General features: G+C 38.5%; 1 protein-coding gene across 4 annotated transcripts in view; it reads left to right on the top strand.

Moving 5' to 3' along the window:
- MPDZ (multiple PDZ domain protein) overlaps positions 1 to 15145 on the top strand; it is a 92814-nt gene that overhangs the window by 69698 nt on the left and 7971 nt on the right. For all 4 annotated transcript variants that reach the window (XM_014953944.1, XM_014953946.1, XM_014953947.1 and 1 more), the window contains 13 exons: positions 461 to 623; positions 1220 to 1416; positions 3531 to 3622; positions 3899 to 3989; positions 4327 to 4407; positions 5475 to 5567; positions 5660 to 5734; positions 6492 to 6669; positions 9863 to 10008; positions 10340 to 10423; positions 10540 to 10733; positions 10994 to 11141; positions 14282 to 14368. In XM_014953944.1, coding sequence (XP_014809430.1) covers positions 461 to 623; positions 1220 to 1416; positions 3531 to 3622; positions 3899 to 3989; positions 4327 to 4407; positions 5475 to 5567; positions 5660 to 5734; positions 6492 to 6669; positions 9863 to 10008; positions 10340 to 10423; positions 10540 to 10733; positions 10994 to 11141; positions 14282 to 14368 — 1629 coding nt within the window. The remainder of the gene's footprint in view (positions 1 to 460; positions 624 to 1219; positions 1417 to 3530; positions 3623 to 3898; positions 3990 to 4326; positions 4408 to 5474; positions 5568 to 5659; positions 5735 to 6491; positions 6670 to 9862; positions 10009 to 10339; positions 10424 to 10539; positions 10734 to 10993; positions 11142 to 14281; positions 14369 to 15145) is intronic.

Raw genomic sequence — 15145 nt, 5'->3', positions numbered from 1 at the left:
GAGGTATTTTTGAGAGCACCAAATTCTTTTTTTCCTTGGCCTTTGCTCCAATTTGGTTTTTCAAGCATATGATGGGAAGAAATTACATGTAGTGGCTTTTAAAAATAAGATAGAAGTCTTATACAAATATGGCATTAAAAAAAAAAATCACCCTTTGCAAGAGACTTTTTCTGAAATGTGAAGTGGCACATAAAACTTTACTGAATTGGGCTTTTATTGTGAGTTCTGTTTGCTTCCGAGTACATTTTGGAGTGATGTTATCTCTTACCTTGCCTGGTGTTTGTTTCTATTTTGGATCTCTTGCAGCCTTTCTGTGCCGTGTTATTAATTTAGAATTCCAGCTGCTTGATATTTAAACTTCAAAGCCATAGTCATCGCCATTTCAACATTTTTGTATACTATTTTGCACTACACAGATTCTGCATCTGCTTAGCCACTGTATTTTTCTTATTCTCCACAGGCATTTGGTCAGTCTGATTTAGAGCCAGAAAAGACTTCGCTTTGTAACTTGCCTCTGCCCCCTCCTTCACCATTTTCAGGAATGAGCTATGACGCTACACAGTCATCTTCCAGCAGAGTCCCAGAGGATGTGGAGAAGGAGGATGAGTTTGGTTATAGCTGGAGTAAGTTTATCCTAATGTTTGAATACTCAAGTGTTGAAATAGCACTGTAGCAGAAGATTTGGGGGATCCAGTTCGAGCTACTTCATTCTCATGTGCTTCGTGGTTTGAGTGTTAAGTGTTGCTGCCAGCTTTCAGTTGTGCATGGTCAGATCCACATAGTGAAATGCAAAACTAATTTGTTCTTCTTCATCTCTGTTTTCCTCTGTGGTCCAAATTCACTGTTTCACATGCAGGACTACTTGAAGACTCAATTTACTCTAGGTAATGGATGGCAGTGATTGATGTGGTAGTGTCTGTTACCTGAAGGTGATACTGGAGGGAGGATAATTCCATTTACGTGTGAAAAGTCGTCTTTTTTTAAGAGAAGTTTTAATGGTTTCTGAAGTTAGAAGGAAAACAAGGAACTAGAAATACTGTTATAAATCATCTAAGGCTTAGCTTAAAAAAATAGTGTGGTGTACACTTAGAATTTTGTCATCCAGTTTGGGATTCTTCTGTCAGGTCCTGCCCCCTGGACACTTATCTTTACTCTCTAGGTGTCCTGTAAAACTTTCTAATGTAAATCCATCCTCTGCTGCTCGCACTTTTACATTTAGAAAAGATCATGCAGCGCTATGGAAATCTACCGGGAGAGCTACACATGATTGAGCTGGAAAAAGGAAGGACAGGCCTGGGACTTAGTCTTGCTGGTAACAAAGACCGTTCCAGGATGAGTGTCTTTATAGTGGGAATTGATCCAAATGGAGCAGCTGGCAAAGATGGCAGGTTACACATTGCAGATGAGTTACTAGAGGTGAGTTTTTATAATCTATACTCAAACCTACTGACTCAAAATGCACTAAAATATTAGATTCTTCCTGCAATATATATATTCTTCAGTTGATTTTGAAATCCGCAAGATAACCAAATTGACGTCACTGTAATAGCAGATTTTAATTCTGGTGTATGCCAAATAGTTTCAGCTGGGATTTTTTTTTCTGGTTATAATAGTACTAAGTAAAGATGTGTATGTATTTAAAATGGATGAAAATGGGCGATGACATCAGTTTCTGGGTTATGAAGATGTGTGGAAGGGCAGTGCATTGCAGACCATGGAAAATATTGGAAGTCCTTTACTCCATCCATCCATGGAGTGCTCCAGACTTTCTAATTTCTTCTCTGTCCACTGGAAGTGTGGTGATATGAGAATGTTTTTATGTTGTGTAACATATAAAATGGAAATTAAATTGGGGAAGCAGGAACAGATCTGTTTGTATTATGGGCTTCTATCTCACAACACAGTCAGGCTGTTTTCTAGTGGCTTTGGTGGAGGGATGCAACTGCTGAATGTGCAGCTAACGTTCCCCTATGTATATGAGGATAAGGGATTTTTTTATATTACCACAGTTCAGTGGATGATACTTGCAGATGTATTCTGTGCTATAGCTTTTCCCATGCTTTCTGACAGTAGTAGGTAACATTACCCTTGCAGAAATTCTTTGTGTAACTTCAAAAGTGTATGTGGAGGTGTGTTTGAGGATGCACTGGGGAGATGGTACAGAGAGGAAATGGTGAGACCAAAAAAACCTTTGAGGGAGATGCTGAGAGAGTAAACAGTGTAGGTTGGCAGTTGCAGACTAAGAGAGAAACTTAGGGATTTGTGGCACTATGGACCTAGTCTCATGGAGGGACCTGTTAGTTGCAGAGTCCATTGTTACCTTCTAGACTGTTCTGTTGAATCAGTTAAAACGCCTGTTTTTAAAACCTTGATGTTGCAGATGCTGAGAATCCTCAGAACACTTTGTGACACATATACCTGAGTCTGCTGTCACGTGGTTTCTTGCTTACTGTCCACACTGTAAACCTGCAAATTAATGCTAAGAGATTGTCTCACCTCTGCTGAGAGGAGACATCTGAGCTTGCTCCAGACATTCCCAAGTAGGTGTCCCTCAGCTCTGGTGGGCCATGCCCCATCTTCCAGCTGACTTGGTTCTTCACAAGCCCATGGCAAACACTGGAAGCAGTGCTCCATCTACATTGTCACCCTCAGTGTAAATGATAGGGCTCAGTATCCTTGTGACCATGCCTGGTGGACACAGCCTGTGTGGGAGCTGAGGGGTTGCTGTTATGTATGCTGTTAACCCTCAGTTCATTGTCTTGCATCTGTTGCTCACTGTTCACTACTTCTTTGCTTATATTAGCACTACGTCAATGTGTGTTGCATTATTTTCCCTTTGTGTTTTCCAGTCATTTCCTCTTTCTTAAAATGGACTTCTGCACTGCAGCTTTTCATTTCCAAGAACAAATTAATAAAATGTGGACCAGATTTATTCTACAAATTCACACTGGTACCTCAAGTCATACCTGAATCTTAGGACCTTAAGGGAGTTTCAATGTGTCTGTTCTCCCAAATGAGCACAATGATTGTCAGATCAAATCTTTAGATTGTAAATGCACCGGTGTTCAAACTCCTGTGTATAAAGTGCCTGGCTCAGAGCTAAGGTACAATAAATAACAGCAATCTTGTTGCTGGATATAAGCAATTCATTTATTTGTTATGGTTAGAATTTCCCATGGCCCTGCTTTATCACCACATCAGTCATGAGGTGATCAATGGCAAGTGGAAATACATGATGTGCCAAGTCAACCCAGTATAACTCAGGGAATGACATTTTTAGCACTGTGACAGTGTTAGTCTGAAATTAAAACTATAAGGAATTTTTTACTGGAAGAAGGGAGTAAAAGCAGGACACAACATACTCTGTTCTTTTAATACAGTTGCTGCTTTAGCCAGTGATATGGGATATTAGGTATTTTTAAAGCTTAAAAATTAGTTTAAGGGAATTAAAATATTAATATAATAAAATGAATATAAATAAAATATATCAAAATATTTTTGATAAATAATTGCAACTTTCCTTTATATAGATAAATGGGCAAATACTCTATGGAAGGACTCATCAGAATGCTTCCTCAATAATCAAATGTGCGCCATCTAAAGTAAAAATAATCTTTATCAGGTAAGTTCTGGTTAAAGGTTTCATTAAAAAGTTTTATTTTTAATATGCTCAAGTTTTTCAGAGTGTTTCTGTTTTATTTTTAATTTTGGTAAGGCAGATGTGCTTTTGAACCGAGTTTCTAGTAGTTGTTAACTATGTCTTGAGTTTTCTGTTCTGGTACTTGCATTGTGAGTGCCAGAAATAAAGTAAAAGAAAGCGCTAGACTTAAATTTCTTCTAAGAAATATGGTCCTGTATTACTACATGCTTACTACGTTCTTAACTGAATCTATTGTAGAAGTAAAGATGCAGTAAATCAGATGGCTGTTTGCCCTTCAAAGTCAGTAGAGGGTTCACAGTGCGCTTCAGGGACACTTCAACATCAAGAGGTAAAGTAAATTTTTATTTTTCTCATTTGACTGAGGTACTAACGTTGTTCTGGATAGAGGAGTGCCTTTTCTGACTAAAAAAGGAAAAGTAACCCAAGGGAAAAACAAATGAGATGTTAGTAAAGCTGCTAAACTCAGTACATCTGTGCTCAATTCTAGTTTATTTTATGTTCATCTAAACTATGAAGTAAGTCTTAATAATCCTGCAAATAGGGTTATAGCAGTTCAAAGGTATCCAGAAAACGATCAGACATACTTCAGATGTTTGTGTGCTACTTTGTTGTGATGCACAATGTTGGATATAGTTGCTCACAGCTATATTTTCATTTTCTGTTAGATTGATATCGGTGCTGCAAACTCCAGTGCTTGTTCTGACTTCAGTTCATGTAAAAACATTCAGTATGTGGAACTTCCTAAGGTATGTGCTGAAAATTAAATTTACATCAGCCACATTTGTAGTCATTAGCTTGCTTTTTTTGTAATGGAGTCCCTCTTATGGTGAACAAACTGTCTTTTGCTGGAAGTCAGGATAGAGCTACCTAGCTATTTTTGAACGGATCCCAAAGTTTTCCTGATGGTTACTGCCTTTGGCAACCTCTTGACTCCCTTTACCTTCACGTAAATTTGCCTGTATCCCTGGAAGAAGTCCTTGTCCTATTTGCAGAACTTTTGATAACCAGTTTCTGGTGGTGACTCAGGTGAAATCATTGCCTTAGTTGTTCAAAGTAAATGAACTAGCAGATTATAAGCACCAGATCCCCCCAGACAACATACGTACTTAGTGGAAATTGTGCAGCTGGGAGAAAATGGCCAGATGTTCTGTGACTTTGAAGCTGCCAAATGAGGGTGGAAAAAATGCTACTCCTGCTTGTTGACATGCAGAAGCCAATTGCATTTAGGGGGCAGTAAGGATAGAGACTTGCGGACAGAGTTTTCTGCTTGGAAGGCAGCTTGCCTCCCATTATCAACAAGGAAGATGCCTTAAAGATTATGGTATCCTATGATGATTTAATTCTAGGTGAAAGCAGTAGGGAAATTACACTCTGCCAAAATATTTAATAATTTTACAGGAAGACCATACTGTTTTCCACCCTCTGTGTTTTCCCATCCTGCGTGTATTTTTTCTGCAGTTCTAAATAATGAATTTAAGCTATATCATGAAGTTTTATTTGCTTCAGTTTGTAGTTTTCAAATATGTTGTGTTTCTTACTCCTATGTATGAATTTACCAACTGAATCACAATTGACCATGTACGTTTCAAAAGAGTGGATTTGAATTCAGAAGTATTTCAGATTTATCCTGGTAGCTTCTATACTGTTTGTAGGTTGGCAAACTATTTCAGAAATAGATTAATTAAAAATAGTAATATTTTGTGAAAACCCAAACTTGTGTTAGGTCTGCAGGCTTTGCTAGTCTTTAGTGAACGTACTCTAACATTTTGAAAAACACAGTACGTAAGCATTTGCATTTCTCTGTTTGCCACAGGATCAAGGAGGCTTTGGAATTGCCATTAGTGAAGAAGACACAGTTAATGGAGTAGTTATTAAGAGTTTAACAGATCATGGTGCAGCGGCAAAGGTGTGAAAACATTTAAAATCCAAATAGGGAATGAAAAAATGGTTTTTTGAGTGGCATCCAGAGCTCATATTTTTATTCTATGGTTTTTCCAGGATGGACGAATCAAAGTTGGAGATCAGATCCTGGCAGTGGATGATGAAATTGTTGTGGGATATCCAGTAGAAAAGGTGCTTCTCAAGTGTCAGGAATGTTGCAGAAACCACACCACTTAATGTAGGAGGTGATTGTGTCTTAAACCAGTGAGGCTTTCATGACTATACTCATGACTGAATTTTCGAAACTGGCTAAAGAACCAAAGGAATCAACAGGCATTGTCTGGATAAGGAAAGTACTGCAGAATAAGCTAAAGACTGAATTTAAATCTCAGCTGCTATTTTACATTAATGCACTACATGAATCATACCTCTCTGTGCCACAAATGTGATTTTTTTTCCCCTCTGTGGTTCAGATCTGATCACTTCGTTGTGGGACAAAAGCTGTGAACTGTCACAGAATAATGACTCTTTATAACTACTCCACTTTAGAAGTATTAGAACCAATACAGTTAATATGTGTAATATGTGTAGGTTTACATGGGTGAGTTGCATCAATGTTGCATACTTTCTGTTTGTTAAAGGCCAATTAGGAGAGCATCCATCTTACTCTTTGATGCACTGCAGTCTCTGAAGCAGTAAATGAGTAAGAGATAGTGAAGCTGTCTGCAGGAAAGTAGGTAGGCTTTGGAAGAAAAGACAGAGAGATTGAGTATGTAATTTCTGAAAATACTTCTACTGACATGTAAAGTCTTGGGAGGATTTGATGTCTTTTCTGTGGGATCACAATTAATTTTGCAGGTTTTTCAGTATCCCTTCTTCTGCTTTATTTTTGTTTTACAACTGAACAGTCCAGTTACATGCTTCACCAGCTTTTCTATTTATCATTCAGTTTATTAGTCTCCTGAAGACATCCAAAACTATGGTGAGGCTTACGATCAACTCAGCAGAGACGGATAGCCTGGCTTCAGCACCAGTCCCTTCCAGCACTGCCCCAGCAGAAAGGAGAAACATGCAGCTGCCAACAACTGCCCCCTCTTCCAGCTCACCAGAACCAGAACCAGTCAAAAGTAAGGTTCTCTTTATGTGTCTGTCTTCACTGGGGTTGTGACATAAAAATGAAGACCCAGCTTGTAAACAAGTTTCTCTTTTTGTATGCACTCAGCTGTTGTCTGGGTTGCATTTTCTAGTTCTTTTGGATTACAGATCCATCTAAATAAAGCAGTGGAGCTCCACATGGAAGACCTACCTTTTGCCTTCCTGCTGGCCTGTTGTAGGAGTGGGAGGATGGGGGGGGATTTCCTTCTCCTTCCTGAAGGCTATGCAGCAAGTCCCTCTGTCATGGTTTTCTAGAACTGAGGGGTAGACATTCCTTTAAATGAGGGAGAAAAGTCACGTCATCTTTCCTGGAAGAGGGGAATGATTTAGACTGTCCTGCCATTTATGACTAGCCACGTTGGACTCTCCCATTTTAGAGTGGAGAGCCGAAATGTGATTGATTGATGATGGTTATTGGTTAAGCAACACACTATTAAGAAGCTAATAATAATTTAATTGAGTAATGCGCACATCACAGTTAATTTGTATGTACATCACTGCAAGTATTACTGACTCATGCTTCTATTGCTTATTGCTAGCAGTAGTATTGACAGGCAATTATACTACTGTAAAGAAATCTTAAGAAACACTCTGGAGACCTACTAGGTAATAATTCTGTTGTCTTCCTTTCTGCATTTAGTTTTAGGGTAAAATCTATTGCTTTGTCCAAGTCTATCCCTTCCATCTCCACCCTACCACAGCAAGTCCTAGGGATAAAGACCTGAGGAGATATCAGCGGTGCTCCCTCCCATCATTCTGGGGATTTGTGATTGCAGCTTAGCTTCACTACTATTAGCAAGCATCCACAGCCAAACCGTTGGAAGATCTCCTTCCTCTTGGATCTCTGCCTGATTTTAAAATTTATTCCTTCACTTTCTTCTACCAAGCCCACCTTTTTGCTGCCCTTGGACCTTGTTTTCTCACTCCTTCCAAATAAGCAACCTGTCTCTAACTACCTCTTTGCTACTGGTCTGATTTCTACTACGTCTTTACCCAACTTTGGTGTTTCCAGCAGTGCTATGTAGGCCTGTTTTCACCCAGTACTGATGCAGCTAACTAGATAAGGTCAACCTTGCGTACCAAGACTCCCTTCCAATTCTTCAGTTCATGTATATCATATCCATTTTATGCTTTCTGGACAAAATTATACTTAAGCGTTGACTCCCATACTGTTCTGGTTTGAGGTAAAACAGAACTTATTTCTTTTTCGGTAGTTTCGGTAGAGTTAAGTCTCTTCTATCTAATTGCACTCTCTGACATTAACAGCACATATTTCAGACAGTGTCTGCTTCCAGCAGATAAAGTTTATAGCTGATACCAAGAAATGGCAGGCGGAGAGGCTCCTGCTTGTACTTACTGCTATAACGACTGAAGTCGGCTAACTTTGTTACGTACCAAGTTGGAGGGTCAGAAATGGAAGAGCATAAAGGGCTCTCACCTGCAGGGAGGAGCAGACAGGACAGGTGACCCTGAACTGACCAGCAGTGTATTCCATCTCATGTGCATTACAACTGGTATAAAAGCTGAGGGATCAAAGGGACAGCCTCTTTCTTCAGTGGTTGGTGTCTGAGGAGGAGTCTGTTCATCTGCATTTGACCCCAATCCATGCATTCCTGAATCCAGATCTGGAATCCAGTTTCTATCTGTTGCTCAGTCCAGTCTGGGATGTTCCCAGTGCCTTCTGGTGACTCAATTGGTCATCCTGGGAGCTCAGGTTTGGTATATATACTATATATTTCATTATTTTCTTGTTAGTGTTGTTATATTTTCTTTCCATTGTTTTATTAATAAGATTTCACTAAAATAGTTTACTTCCCTTTTCAACCCGTAAGTTCTCTCTCTCTCTCTCATTCTTTCTCTTCTCTGAAGGCAGAGAGGTTAAAGAGAGCATCTGTTGGTTGTCTGTTGGCCAGTCCAGCCTAAACTATGACACCTACTTAGCTCAAACTAAGCATGAGCAGTTGGTCATCATCACACACGTGAAGAACTTGCATAACCGAACAGCAGAGTAATGTGTTCTGTACTCCCACAGAAGCTTTACCCTTTGAAAGTGTCGTTTTCCCTTCTGGTTCCCTTCAGAGGGCAAGACTTGTAGTTTTGAGGCTTACTGTTCCTGCAGGACCTATTATTCATGCTATACCCAAGTATTTATCTAACACAAATCCGTATGTCTGAATGGTCAGGTTCTCTGTTAGTTTCAGTGGAACTTCTTTTAATCAGTGCCCTTTTGAAGTGCCTCAAGAGGATTTTGATGCCTATTTTTACCTTTTGGAAAAAAAGTAATTTTGGCTTATCTTTAAAGCACAGAGGACATGAGTGATAGAGATGACATTAACTTCCCAGATGTTTTGATTGCTGATTCTTTCCATTAGTTGCTACACAGTATCCCCTGGTAGTATTTTCAGCATTTTTTCCCTGTGAAGGATACAGAGCTGACTGAAATACTGAAGCAAAGATCCATTTGTGACATCAAAGACACTGAATTTACAGATAAATTGCTACAGTAGGACACCATTGTACTATGAGAATAGCTGTTTACACCGTGAAACTTACTGCTTACAAAAGCTGTGTCAGTAGGCAGTTAAAAGTTGGATTGGGGTAAAAAGTTCTGTTAGATGGCCAGTAAGCATAATGATGTTTATACCCCTTGACTTGAGCATGAATTTCTGTCTTTGTGAAATACCATTCTATTTGGTTCATACTTAACGTTCTTTTTCATGGTACAGATCTGAGTCTGAGATGGAATATTTAGTTAGATGGATCCTGACTTGACCCTTTGCAAAAGTGCAGGGCTAACATCCTTGAATCCGTGTATTTAATACATACTATATACTTAATTTATCTCTGATCTACATTGTGTAGTTGCTGGTGTAGCTGTTTAAGTTAAATTCTATCCAAGTACAATCTGTTGTGTACAATAGCTTCTTTGGCTATCTGGCCTGTGATCCAGATATTTGATAGTAAGAAAACAGGACAACTGCAATTAAATCTACAGGCTAGTACTTGTCTGAGGGGAAGGGAGAATCAACAGCATCATTCTCTGTAGGTCAGCTGTTCAGCTGTTGCTGTAGAAGTGTCAATGGACTCTCAAAATGCTGTTTTCAACGTCACTTTCCTAATATTGAGACCTCTTACAATAACCGGGATGTTAAATTATTGTTTTAGACACAAGCAGATCTTCAACTCCAGCCACATTAGCCTCTGACCCAGCTACTTGTCCCATCATTCCTGGATGTGAAACAACCATTGATATCTCGAAAGGACGGACTGGTCTTGGTCTGAGCATTGTTGGAGGAGCAGACACTTTGCTGGTTGGTTGAAAAAATATGTGTGTCACTCAAATGAAATAACAATAATGAAATTAAAATGTCTGATAGAAGAGGTTTTTTTCTTCATTTGTTTCTGTAGCATTTATAGAAAAATATCGATGATATCAGTTCAAGGAAAAAAAGGGGGAAAAGAAAAGGTTCTTTTTAAATTGAAAGTATAAATTAACTTTTAAATTTTGTGATAATTTGTTCATCCTACGTCTGACTTCTGTTTATCACTGATGAATTATAGTAGGAATTTTCAGTTGTTCTTGGTTCAAAGTAGGGCATTTTTTTTCAAAATGCAGTTTATTTTTATTTTATTTATCTACAGGGAGCAATCATTATCCATGAAGTATATGAAGAAGGAGCAGCATCTAAAGATGGGAGACTGTGGGCTGGGGACCAGATATTGGAGGTGTGGTGGTTTCTTCAGTCATTTTTGTTGTCATTTGCTAGCTAGGCATCTTCTGTTTGTTTGCTGGAAGGTCCTGCACACTTTGATAAAGATAAAATTGTATGCTTTCGTTGCAGGTCAATGGGATTGACCTCAGGAATGCCACACATGATGAGGCAATAAATGTCCTCCGACAAACTCCCCAAAAAGTTCGTCTGACTGTGTACAGAGATGAGGCCCAGTACAAGGAGGAAGACATGTATGATGTACTCAATATAGAGCTCCAGAAGAAGCCTGGCAAAGGCCTTGGCCTCAGTATTGTTGGGAAAAGGTATGAATGTACCTGGGCAGTCAGTGTCTGCAGCTTGCTGGGCATGTTTATGTTTCTGCTGGGGTCTGGTGCTCAGGTCGTGTGGGCTTGAAGGCCATACGCATCATTTTTGTGCCTAAGCAAATTGTCCATTTCTAGAGGACCTAGGCCAACATTATTAAAGAGAATAATGAGACAATGTTCATTGTGTTTCCAACAGCAAGCCATAAAAATGGCCCTCAAACAATACTGTAATGCAAATTCCATGTGTGTGTTTGCAGAAATGATACGGGGGTGTTTGTGTCAGACATCGTGAAAGGAGGAATAGCAGATACAGATGGGAGACTGATGCAAGGAGACCAGATATTGACAGTGAATGGAGAAGATGTTCGAAATGCTAACCAGGAGGCTGTTGCAGCTTTGCTAAAGGTATTGGGAAAAGAGAAGGTGGATAAAAGTGAAGAGTTGAGATCCAGTTTAGCTTTATTCAGACTGAGTTCAGACTGGTGTTGAGATGTCAATGAGAATGACCTGTGGATCCCAAATTTAAGCCTTCTGCATTCTAGAGCATTCAGATTTTGACCCTGATGAAAATGGGAGTAGTGGTCATGCAGAGTGCCATATATTTATAGGCCAAAAGAAGACCAGTACCTAGAACAACCTAAAACTTAACACTGTGTTTTCTCCAACTAACTGATAACTGGGTAATTATGTCACATTTTTAGACAGATATGCAGAACTGACTTTAAATGATGGAGTGTATCAGTGTGCCAAAAACTGGTTACTTTCCTAGTTGATAATGTTCATCTTTTTCTTTTTTTTTTCTGTGTATGCGTAGTGTCACCATACATGCATTAAATACTGTAATGCATTTTCCAGTGACCAAGGCATCTAGTGTAAGAAATTGCTTTCTCACAAAGATAACTGAAGTAAACTCCTACCTGCAGCTCTTGGAACCAGAATTTCTGTTCTCAATACATTTTGTGCTTCTCACGTTCTCCCCGTTTCCAAATCAGAATGAAGTCAGATATACAGCATTTCCTGTGGTCTGGCAGGAAGTCCAGCTGGTCAGCCAGCTTGTCTGTTTTCCATCCAAGGTTTTGAGACATTCCTGCTGCATGGTAAGAATTCTATTGAGTCAGCATTTTCCAATGGAATACCATTCCACTGGAAAAAAATTAAGAGCCACCACTCATAGCTGACACTTGGATACATAGACAGATGATCATGCTTACTTGCACTCAACATTCAAAGGTATATTTTTGCAGTTTTTGAATATTTACTTGAGGGTTTGTGGGGTGAGTTTGGTTTGGGGTTTTTTTGGGAGGGGTGGGTGGGTTGGGGCGGGAAGTTAAAAAGGAGGGGTAGGAGCACTTCTGTGTTTTCAGCATGAGCCTGTGAGTGAGAATGACAGAAGTGGGGTCTGTATTCCGATAGTGAACTCATTAATATACTCTTCTGGGGTAAAGTACTTTTACATTCTTACCTGATACTTTAATTTTTATAGGATAGTGCATTTCTTCTTTATATAATGCACTTTTACAGCTCCTCTATATTAAAATGCCATTTTATTTGGAAAATTTCTTTCATTTTGGCAAGCATTCAATCGAGTATCTAACTGAAGAGTCTTGGTTCCCACTTAGCATTTGTGTATTCATGTTTTAAGGACTTCATAGCACTCAGTGCTACTTGTAATTAATTGTCCTAGCCCTGAGAAATAAGGCTTTCAAAATACCTTGAATATATTATTGTTAACAATTCTGTTTTATTCATGCAGTATAAATGGAGTAAAGCACTATCACTCACATGTAGGCAGTCAGCATTTTTAGTTCAGATATCAGTTTTGTTTTCATTTATGAGAGCAAGATCTAGGAGTGAATTTTCTTGAATTGCATGAAATATATTTTGTTAGAAAATTAATTATAATCTTTGGAAAATCACAGTATATATTAAGTAGCATGAGACCACTAGAACGTGCCCATCAGTCTGAGAATTCCAGCTGTTCTTGCAGTGTTTCTTTGTAAGTATCCCTAAAACATGTGAAAAGCTGATTATTTTTTCCCCTCACTTGACTTACAGGTTTGTCAAATGGGAAGAGAGTGAAAGCTGTCATAAAACTAAATGTGAATTGATTTATTCACAAATTTAGTTGGAAAGTACTACCTCCCACTTTCACACATTGCAGCTTTTAAATTTCATCTGTGGGTTTGCATTTTATATGAGGGTGTGGTAATTTTTAGGTACCTCGATTACTTCCTCAGTTTTCCATTTTAGGTAAGAGTTTTCCATGTGGTTTAATATGTGTCAGTTTATACAAGCAGGAAAGAATGGGTTTGCTTGAGCTTTGATCAAGTCTTCAAGACATAGAAAAGTCAACATTATTTGAAAAATAAAAGGCAAATTATTAATGAATCTCTTTTAGTGTCACCCCTAAGAGAATAGCAACAGGATATGAGGTATGGAAACCTTATTTGAGTGGATGTGTCCTGTTGTTGGTTTTGATATACTGGTCTATTTTTTACTGTGAATTTTCTGACAAATACATGAAACTCTCTTAGGGCAATACAGCTAAAGCATGATAAATAAAGGCAAACCTATGTAATATTAAGTTATTTACATACAGGAGTTCATACTAACAGCTTCCCAGTGGAAGAAAGAAGGAATAGGAAAATCACAACAAAACCTTGAGATTTTTGTATTTGAATATGTTGCGGATGGGTAATCTTCTTTTGATAGTATTTGTAGTATTTTGTAAATCCAGTTTTCTAAATGTTGTTTGTGATAATAACTTATCTATTTGTTTCCAAAATCAGCCTAATGTATTGGTTTCTAAATATTTGATTGCAGGGTGAATTTTCTACTCAGATATGCATTTAAGATCTATCTCATTTGTGTAACAATATAATTAAAAGCTTAAAGAGTAGTGAAAGGATTTTCCAATATGCAAACAGTTCATATCACCCAGCTTCCTGTTGAGAGTGAGATGCAGAAACATCAGTTTAACTACAGATAGATGGTTGGAAAACCTCCTGCCCAAATGTTGGTCTCGATCCAGAGTAACAGAAAATTTCAAGAGCAGGAGAGAGATGACTACGTAGCAGTTTAAATGACATGTTCTCAGTCACATCAACAGAAATAATGATTAATACTTTGTGGTGTTACACTATTTTTAGTGCTTATTGTGATAATAGTCAGTTTCACTATTCCTTGAAAAATGCCATTGTGAAAATGTATTTTGGCATTACAATTGAGGAGGAAAAACTAGTCCTGGTTAAAAGTGAAAGATAACAGGATTAGTCATCTTGTGCAATTTTCACATCTGTATTGTAGTACTGTTTAATCCAAAAAGTACCCTGCTCAGTACTGAGTATCACGGTGTGCTGTTTGTGTGCCTCTGATTCTGCCATCAGCTCTCTCTGCTCAGCGTTCATTGCAGGGTTGTTAGCCTGTTATTTTTTCCTCTGTCCATATTTTTTTCTTCTTCAACCATCTAATAAATGACTTAAATATTGTCATAGGCTTCGACGTTTTAGACAGAAGAGATGTGTTATAAGTGACTGGTTCTTTAGTGTTCATTAGGTACAGTAAGACTAGAGGTCGGAAGAATAAAAGCTGGTCCATTCCACTCCGAGAGGAGAACATCCCAGAGCAGCCAGGTGTGTAACTGTATTTAGTTTGGAAGAAATAATGGCTAAATATTTGGTTAAATGGGTAAATGGGTGACAGTGATTTTGCACATACTTGATCCAAGATGAAGAAAAGTAGTTTTTATTTACTTCGCAGTTTTTCAGTAACTGTTTATATGTTCACTGTAGCATATTGTATCTGTTAAAGACATAATCCAGACAAAAATGTATTCCAGAAATAGCTTTGCTGTGTTGCCTAGTCTGTTTTTTATGGCTCCAGCCTGGAAAGCAGAGAGAACTCTGATTCTCATTGATACCAGAAGAAGTTGAAGTGGACTTTAAATCTCTTTGTTACTTTAGGAGTGCTTGGCATGCCATGGAGTATTGTTACAGTAAACTTAGTGAGTTTCTCCACTCCTTGTGTATTCTTACTGTAATCTTGGTCGTCAGAAGCAGGAAACCTGCAGCCTTTCCATCAGGCTTCTCTCAAGTTTGTTTTATTGTTGATCTAATGGTGGTGTGTTAGGAACCCACATCAGTTTGTATGCAGGAATGCACACATGGCAGCAGCTCGCAGTCTGATGCTCTCCAGTAGGAGCTGTATCTCTGAGAGCTCACAAGTTACCTTTGAACTTTCTGTGGTTATACACTGGGTATGCAGATCATCAGTTACTGCAGACAAATAGTTATACAACAAGTCATAGTTAAACAGTTTGAAGTGATCGGGTTAAGACCGGATAAGACTGAAGTGTTAGGCTCTCTTCAAAATGGGTAGTGCCAAACAAGATGAACACATGTAGGTTCTGG

This window comes from Calidris pugnax, unplaced genomic scaffold (genome assembly GCF_001431845.1).
Source record: "Calidris pugnax isolate Ruff unplaced genomic scaffold, ASM143184v1 scaffold178, whole genome shotgun sequence".
NCBI lineage: Eukaryota > Metazoa > Chordata > Aves > Charadriiformes > Scolopacidae > Calidris > Calidris pugnax.
Note: the sequence above shows the minus strand (reverse complement) of the source record. Positions and strands in the feature narration are given on the sequence as shown.